This window comes from Pipra filicauda, unplaced genomic scaffold, assembly GCF_003945595.2.
Source record: "Pipra filicauda isolate LSUMZ 115617 unplaced genomic scaffold, ASM394559v2 scaffold494_size437340_pilon, whole genome shotgun sequence".
NCBI lineage: Eukaryota > Metazoa > Chordata > Aves > Passeriformes > Pipridae > Pipra > Pipra filicauda.
Genome location: NW_024104636.1, coordinates 1 through 8,281, shown reverse-complemented (window position 1 = coordinate 8,281; position 8,281 = coordinate 1). Strand labels below are relative to the sequence as shown.

At 54.4% G+C, this 8,281-nt stretch overlaps 1 protein-coding gene across 1 annotated transcript; it reads right to left on the bottom strand.

The window, feature by feature from the left end:
* Positions 1-6,176: 6,176 nt before the first annotated feature.
* On the bottom strand, positions 6,177-7,228 carry LOC120324325 (basic proline-rich protein-like). The gene is made up of 2 exons (XM_039386589.1): positions 7,115-7,228; positions 6,177-6,958 (listed from the first exon to the last, which is right to left on the bottom strand). The coding sequence occupies exons 1-2, from the start codon at positions 7,212-7,214 to the stop codon at positions 6,177-6,179; spliced, it is 882 nt and encodes a 293-aa protein (XP_039242523.1). The 5' UTR covers positions 7,215-7,228.
* Positions 7,229-8,281: the final 1,053 nt, after the last annotated feature.

Here is an 8,281-nt window from a genome sequence, read left to right as displayed (position 1 = left end):
GGCTCCCATAGTCAACTATAACATTGAAGACATAGCCTTTGGCATAAGCCCGTAACCACACACACAGGCTTCAGGAGCTCTTGTGCTTTGTCTGTTTTGAAGTCTACAGTAGAAGTTTAACTCCACTACTATAGTACCTAGCTCATGGTTGTCACCTCCCCAGTCTGCAATCAGCACCACTTCACTTTTGTAGGCTTATGTTCAGGGGATGCAGGGGGAGGATTTTAGTCACTATGCTTTTTTCATAGCTCCCTTAAGCTTTCTGATCAAAACAGCAGAAAGCATTTTTAATAAAACTGCTGTAGCCCCACTCGTTGAAAATTGAGTGGCATTTTGAACACGTGCAATTTCTTAGACTGCTAATCAAAGGTAAATACTTCACAGTAAATATTTGCGTTTAAGTAAAACCACATTCTTCAAATGGGTTCCTGAGGCCATCAGATAATAGAGGCTGAAAAAAACCAGCCTGATGGCTCATGAGTGTTTGGACAAACATACTCTTTTTACATAAGAATCTAATTTAAACGTGAAAGGTGGCTCTGTGTATATTCCCACTTAAGCAACAGTGGCAGGAGAAAAGCAAGATGCTCATTCCTCTCAGGCAGGGCACCCCTGATCTTTAGACTGCTTTTGAACTTCAGTGAAACCTGAGCAGATGAGGTTACTGTTGCTGCTCTTCTGCAGATCGTAATCAACTCAGCATTGGATGACTGTGTCTTACAGGGCTGTCAAGTAGCAGCATTTTGGAAAGACAGTTCAAAGTACTTGAAAAAAATAAATTAAATATATCATTGAAACACCTTGAGGATGACTCATTAGAGAGGGAGACTTAAAGGGAAGGTCCAGGGGTTGCTGTGAGAAAGTCTTCTTTTCAGCTACATGAGACTTGGCAAGTCTGAGCTCAGCTGAACTCCTGTAACTTTCACTGCCAAAGATAATAAATAATTAGTATTCATTCTGCCTAAAATGTTAGAGAAATCTACTATTTAATGAGATTCCCTTCAAAACCATACAAAAAGGTATTACACACAGGGCAAGAAGCTGTATTTCAAGTCATGCTCACGTTCTTCACGATTGCTAGGTGATCTTCTCCCTTTGACATTGATAATATCCTCTCTCCCTCATGGCCATTGAGAATTTCTGAAGTACTTTTACTGAAGTACTTTTACTAACTCGCCCAAGATTATTTACTGTGAAGCCCTGGCTCCTGACAGCATTCCCTGCATCACACATCACATTAGCCTAAATATGTTTACCTTCAGGGTGAGGTGTAAGGTTTATCTATTCATTCAGGTTTATACCAGTGGAATGAATGCAAGGCCTTGACTATTGGTTTGCTTATACAAGGAAGGTAGGGTGTGAATTTACAAGCTATATATGAATTTACACCATGTTGGCTACTCCCTGCACTTCTACGTTTACATACAGTTAAGAAAGCCACTTCATACAAGGGAACTCATAGTGTGCCTCTCAATGTCCATGGGAGGTTTTAGTGCAGAGTAGCTAATGCAACATTGTGGTAGTTTGGCCTAGGCCTTCTTTGGTGACCAGTTTGTAACCAAGGAAGGGTCCAGATTTACCCAGTATTCCCTACAATTTTTACGTAAGGCAGACTATAAGAAGAAAGGAAGAGAGGCCTTCGCTCTCTTTCCTTCCGGCGGCTTGGAGGTGCAGGTTCCCTGCTGTTGAGTCTGTCGTGTTGGGGAGCGAGGCCTGGTTAGGCCTTGCCGACCTTGGGAGACAGAGGTTGCCAGCGATCGGTCCAGAGCGACTCTCGGTTGTCCCAAGGAGAGTAGTGAGATATTTCTTTGCTAACTCTTTTAGTACTTAGATATTGAGCTATATAAATATTTAATTTTGGTTTTGTTCCTTTTCCCTTCCCCCTTCCCTTTCCCTTGTGAAATTGTATATATTTTCATTGTATATAATTGTAACAAAACTGTAAATATATTTTTATATATTTATATATATCACTTTAGCTGTCTCTCACTCGTTTCGGGATTTCTTAGTTGTTTTTCTCCCTCTTCTCCCTGAGGTTTGGGGGGGGGGGGACACATCTAATGGTAATGTTTGGAGACTTGGTAGGGAGCCAGCTAAAAACCATGGAGTCCTGTCCCTGGTCACACGGAGCAGAAATCGCTGCTGCTGCCCCTTGGCAGGAAGCTGCAGCCCCCCATGAGATCTGAGCTCAGTCTCCTCCAGGCTGAACAAAGCCAGTGACTTCAGACCTCAAGCGCAAGGTCCTGCACCCGGGTCAGGGCTTGGCTGGTGCCACCTGGCACAACATCAACTTGCAAATTTTCCAACACAACAGGGAGGACCAAGAAGGCTTGGATAGGAGAGACGATTTACAAGGGACTGCAGTGACAGAACAAGGGGGAATGGCTTCACACTGGCAGAGGGCAGGATTAGATGGGATTCTGGAAAAAAATTCTTCCCCGTGAGAGTGGTGAGGCCCCGGCACACGTTGTCCAGAGAAGCCGTGGCTGCCCCTTCCATCCCTGGAAGTGTTCACGGCCGGGTTGGACGAGGCTTGGAGCAACCTTGTCTAGATGAGCTTTCAGGTCCCTTCCAGCACAAACTCTTCTAGGAGTCTTGAAAAACAGGGGGCACCTGCAGAAAGCAGGAGGTAAATAAAAGCGTTGGCCATACGAAGTCAGACTCTGGTTACCGAAGGTCATCACCTCATTCTGGGGACTAATCCCGTGACTTCTCAGCATTGGAAGTTAACATTGCTGAAAGCGATGCACGTTGACATAAAACCAAACAATGCAACCAAAACTGCCTGGTGGAAGGATCCTGGAGCAAGCTCACCATCCTGGTGGCAAGGGTTGGGCAATTTCTCTGCCTCTGCCGTAAACCTGGCAGTTCTGGCCTTACACTGGAGAGTCTTTTTCTGCTCTCCGTTCCATGGGGAGACAAGCGTGGACAAGAAGAAGGGGGTTCTGTCAGGTGACGGTCAAAGGCACTTTAGGTGTGTGCTGTGATCCGTTGTGCTTGGAGATTGGGTCTAGAAAAGGGGGTTCTTCAGGAGTGCTCAGCACCGGGCTCCTGACGTGGAATCCGATGTTCAAAGCGGGCAAGGCTGTATCCAAGATAGGTTCTGCCCGCTTGAGCCTCTGAACCTGTGGAGTTCTCCTGGCAGTTCTGGGCACAGTGACTGCACGGATGTCAGCTGGCTGCTAAGGAGAAAATCTGGGCACTGAAAGAAACAGGGACAGAACCAGATTGAAAACTGTGAAACTGTTGCAGAAAGTGAGGCTGGGCAGCGAAAGCCCAACCATAAAAATGAGGGTGTTTCCCATTCCCTGGTATTCGCACAAGGGCAAAGGGAAACAAGGAGCTCGGCCCATCGAGAAGGACCAGCTGGGCGGTGTTTCAGGAAGACAGGGTGTGCAGCAAATCAGATTGGGGGGTTAGAGCAGTGAGTGAGGGGAAAAAGGGCATCAGGCAAGGAGGAAGAAGATCCCTGAGGAGGCTCAAGTCAGCTCTCCGGAGGTGCGTGGTTCTGATCTTCCATGCTGCCCTGCTTCGTCCTCCCCCAGTCCTCAACTCCACCCTTAGGAAGAAGAAAGTGTGCTTGCAAAGTTGGTAGGGTAGTTGCAGTTCGCAGTAAGAAGCAGTAAGTTACTGGTGGTTCAATTGTTGGTTACAAAGGGGTGCCCTTTGCCCAGAGACAGGGGGACCGATCAGCAGCAGAGAAGGTCTCAGGTGGCCACGTCCTCCGTTTTGAAGTGTGCTGTGGCCTCCGTTTTGAAAAGTGCCAGTGACCTTCCCAGCCCCCTCCGAGGGACATAATGGGGGACACAGAGCAGGCGTGTCGGGAAGCCGGTAACCCCGGAGTACGTCAGCCAGTGGAGAAACGCTGGGGAGGGAGCAGCGCTCCGGGCAAAGGGGATAAAAGGGGCTGCGACCTCCACTGAGTTGAGAGGCCTCACTGAGGTTTGTTCAGTGAATATTGATATAAAAGTTTCATTGAAATAAAAGCTTATTCTTCGTAGTTAGCTCCTCTGCCTCCTGGTATTTATGTGTCTCCCAATACCTGGACCTTCAGAAGACCACAGTGCCGTGGTCTCGACAGGCAAGGCTGTCCCTTACCTTCCCATCTCCAACAAGGCCTTTCCTGTGTGTTAGGATGAGGTGGAGCAGCACAGCATTCCTTGTGGCAGGTTCCACCGCCTGGGTCAGGAAGTTTTCACCCATGCCTTCCAGGAGGCTCCTGGACTGTTTGTGCTTGGCTGCGTTGCTTCTCCAGCTGCTCTCAGGGTAGTTGAATGCCCCACGAGAGCCAGGGACTGTGACTTTGAGGCTGCTTCAAGCTGCCTGTAGAACTCTCATCCCCATCCTGCTGCTGCTGCTCAGGAGGCCCGCGGTGTCCCCGCAGTGCCCTCAGCAGCATCCCCATTCCCGGCCTGCCCTTTGATCCTGACCCATCGAGTCCCGAGTGGCTCGCCGTCCACCCCCCGACAGAGCTCGATACATCCCAAGTGCTCCCTCCCAGAGATCTACAGAGGCCGTCTCCCTGGACTTGTGTGAGGCCCTGCATATGGTTCCCAGCACGTTCTTCCCGCTCCCTTACCGCCCCTGTCCAGTGCAGCCCCGGGGCAGCCTGCAGGAGCTCTGTCTGGGGCTGCAGTGGGATGACTGGGGACATGGTGGGGTCAGTGGGAGCAGTGGGAGCAGCCTTCTAAAGCCCCAGAGTGGGAGGACGGTGCCCAGGCTGTGCTCGGGGCTGCTTTCGGCGTGGGGCCATGTGCGTGAGTCCTGCACGGACCCCTCTGTTCTGGCTCCCATGCCAAAGGGCTGCTTGCCCAGGGGAAGGGGACCCTCCAGGAATGCCTGCACCTCCGGCACTGACTCAGGCCTGGAGTGCCCTTTGGGTGCCCTTGGAGCCCTTTGGGCCTTGGTGGACCTGCTTGGTGCCATTTCCTGCTGCCACCCGGCACTCCCTCCCCATTCCATGCAGACACAGACAGGTTATGGAATATAAAAAAAAATCTTTTATTGATAACCAGAAAAAAACGGTCATCAATATCTACACCTACATCTACATCTACGTCTCTACCTACATCTCTATCTACATAAACACCCTCCCTCCCTCCCTCCCTCAGATTGGGATAGATCCCCAAACGATCTATCCCTCTCCCTGGGACAGATCCCCAAACGATCTGTCCCTCCCCCTGGGACAGATCCCCAAACGATCTGTCCCTCCCCCTGGGACAGATCCCCAAACGATCTGTCCCTCCCCCTGGGACAGATCCCCAAACGATCTGTCCCTCCCCCTGGGACAGATCCCCAAACGATCTGTCCCTCAACAACTTCCTGCCCCAGCCCTGGCTGCAGGAGCCTTGCACTTGCTCCCAGTGCTTGGCCCAGAGCCCCTCTTCCTCTTTGTGCCCCGCCTTTCCAGAGCACTGTTGCGTGGTGACACGCTGCTCTGAGGCGGTGGCAGGCCTGTGCCCGCACCCTGCTGAGGGTCCTGAGGCTTGATGCCGCCTGCGTTGCAGTGTCCCGTGCTCAGGACGGCTCTGGAAGGCTTGGGGACACTGCAGTCAGTGGGCGGCATCTTCTTGGGCGGGCAGAGCGAGGTGTTCTTGGGCCGGGGGCTGGTGCCACTGGTGCCAGCATGGTCCGTGGGCACGGGGACGCTGCTGCGATCATCCCGGCTGGTGCCCACGGCTCCCTGGGAGCGATGCAAGTGGCTCCGAGTCCCTTTCAGCAGGACCTTGCGACGCAGCCCAGTGTCGCTGGCTGGAGTCACCCCATGGGCCCCGATGGCTTGGCCGTGGAGTGGGCCTGGGTGGCTGGCAGTGCTGTGACTGGGCAGGGAGATGTCAGCCCTCGGGAAGGTGTCCTCATCCATGGGGACATCGCTGCTCACTGAGATGTCACAGCTCACAGGGTGATCACTGCCTGAGGGGGAGCCACCATCCATGGGGACGTCAGTGGCCAGCGAGAGGTCACGGCCTGACGGGCTGTCCTCGTCCATGGTGACGTCGCTGGCCAAGGAGAGGTCACGGCCTGACGGGCTGTCCTCGTCCATGGTGACGTCACTGGCCAAGGAGAGGTCACGGCCTGACGGGCTGTCCTCGTCCATGGTGACGTCACTGGCCAAGGAGAGGTCACGGCCTGACGGGCTGTCCTCGTCCATGGGGACATCACTGCCCAGACTGATGTCAAGAGCTGGGGTGGTGTCCAAATCCATGGGGACGCTGGTGTCTGGAGGGCTGCCACGGCCCAGGGGTGTCCCTGAGGGGTTGGCTGAGCTGGTAGGGCCGTGTTGGGTGTCCTGCACTGGTGGGACTGGGGCCAGGGGCTTCCTGCAGCCCCGGGCATTGCCTGATGGAGGAGCAATGCCATGGCTGCTTGCCAAGGGGGCTGGTGGAGGCAACTGAGTCCGTGTCCCTGCGGAGCAGAAGATATGGGTGGGGGTTGGAACAGTCACTGCTCGGAGCCATTGGCACAGGGGAGAAGGGAGATGGGGGGGCTCGGGGCTGAGAAAGTCCCCTAGGGCACCCGCTGAGCCGGCCCCGAACACAGGCATCCCCCTGCTCTGAGCGGCAGCTTGCGTGAGGGACCATCCCTGCGGGGTGAGCTGCCGTGCCACGGCCATGGAGTTGCACAGGGGACGGCAAAATGGCAGAAATGGCCCCAAGATCCTGGGAAAATATCTCTAAAAACTCTTGCTTGAACAGAGGTGGCCCAGGCAATGCCAGGTCTGCTCGCTGTGCCGTGCTGAGCCAAGGTGCCCCAGCTGGCGGGGGTACAGGGGTGCTGTGGCTGCTGCAGGTGCCAGCAGGGCTGGAGGAGCCAGGGCAGGCCTGGGGGTTGGAGGGGCTGGGGGGCAGGGAATGCCGAGGGACCAAGGCAGATGGGACTGCCATACCTGCTGGTGGGGCAGAGGGAGCTGGCAAGGGCTGCTGCTTCTGCCCAGGCTGTTGGCCGAGGTTGGCTGATCCTGCGAGAAAGGGCAAATGCTGGAGGTCACATGCCAGTCGGGGGGTGTTGGGCGCTCAGAGGACTGAGGAGGAGGAGGGGAACGGGCAGGGGAGCAAGGGCTGTGAATGTCCCCGCCGTGCGTCCGGGGGCTTTTGGGCTCAGGGTCTGTCCTCACCTGTGGGGCAGGAGGTTCCGCGAGAGACGAATGGCTGCAGGAGCTGGGCTATGGCTGAGCTCCAGCTCACACAACGCTGCCACAGAGCTGACAGGGCCATGGTCAGTCAGCTTCGGCGGCCGCTCCGTTCTGTTGACTGGACCCCGGTCTGGACGCTCCTCTTGGAGCGTCTCCAGGGACGGAATGTTGGGACTCCCATTGTTGTGTCATAGAGACAGCAACAGTGCTGGCGCTTCCCTTGTTCTGCCCCACCCCCAACAGCTTTGCCAGCTCTTTGTGGGGAGAGGAAGGGTTAACCAAAGAGTTAGAATCACAGAATATCCTGAGCTGGAAGGGACCCACAAGGATGGTCCAGTCCAGCTCCCAGCCTTGCACAGGACAGCCCAGCAATCCCACCAAGTGCCACCAAGAGCGTTGTCCAAACGCTCCTTGAGCTCTGGCAGCCTTGGGGCCAAGACCACTGCCCTGGGGAGCCTGTTCCAGTGGCCGACCACCCTCTGGGGGAAGAAGCTTTTCCTAATATCCAACCTAACCCTCCCCCGACACAGCTCCAGCCGTTCCCTGGGGTCCTGTCCCTGGTCCCACGCAGCAGAAATCGCTGCTGCCCCTTGGCAGGAAGCTGCAGCCCCCCATGAGATCTCAGCTCAGCCTCCTCCAGGCTGAACAAAGCCAGCGACAACAGACCTCAAGCGCAAGGTCCTGCACCCGGGTCAGCCCTTGGCTGCTGGCACAGCCCTGGCACAGCATCAACTTGCAAATTTTGCAACACAACAGGGAGGACCAAGAAGGCTTGGATAGGAGAGACTATTTACGAGGGACTGCAGTGACAGAACAAGGCGGAACGGCTTCACACTGGCAGAGGGCACGATTAGATGGGATTCTGGAAAAAAATTCTTCTCTGTGAGCGTGGTGAGGACCTGGCACAGGTCGTCCAGAGAAGCCGTGGCTGCCCCGTCCCTGGAAGTGTTCGAGGCCGGCTCGGGCGGGGCTTGGAGCAACCTTGTCTAGATGAGCTTTAAGGCCCCTTCCGACACAAACTCTTCTAGGAGTCTAGGAGTCTCGAAAAACAGGGGGCACCTGCAGAAAGCAGGAGGGGAATAAAAACCTTGGCCATTCAAAGTCAAACTCTTGTTGCAGAAGGTCATCACCTCATTCCGGGGACTAATC

Bases quoted from the DNA above. Each gene is read 5' to 3' on its own strand.
- LOC120324325 (XM_039386589.1), bottom strand. From the start codon at position 7,214: ATGGCCCTGTCAGCTCTGTGGCAGCGTTGTGTGAGCTGGAGCTCAGCC. The intron at 6,959-7,114 runs GTGAGGACAGAC...CCTTTCTCGCAG, and splicing joins CGGAACCTCCTGCCCCACAG to GATCAGCCAACCTCGGCCAA.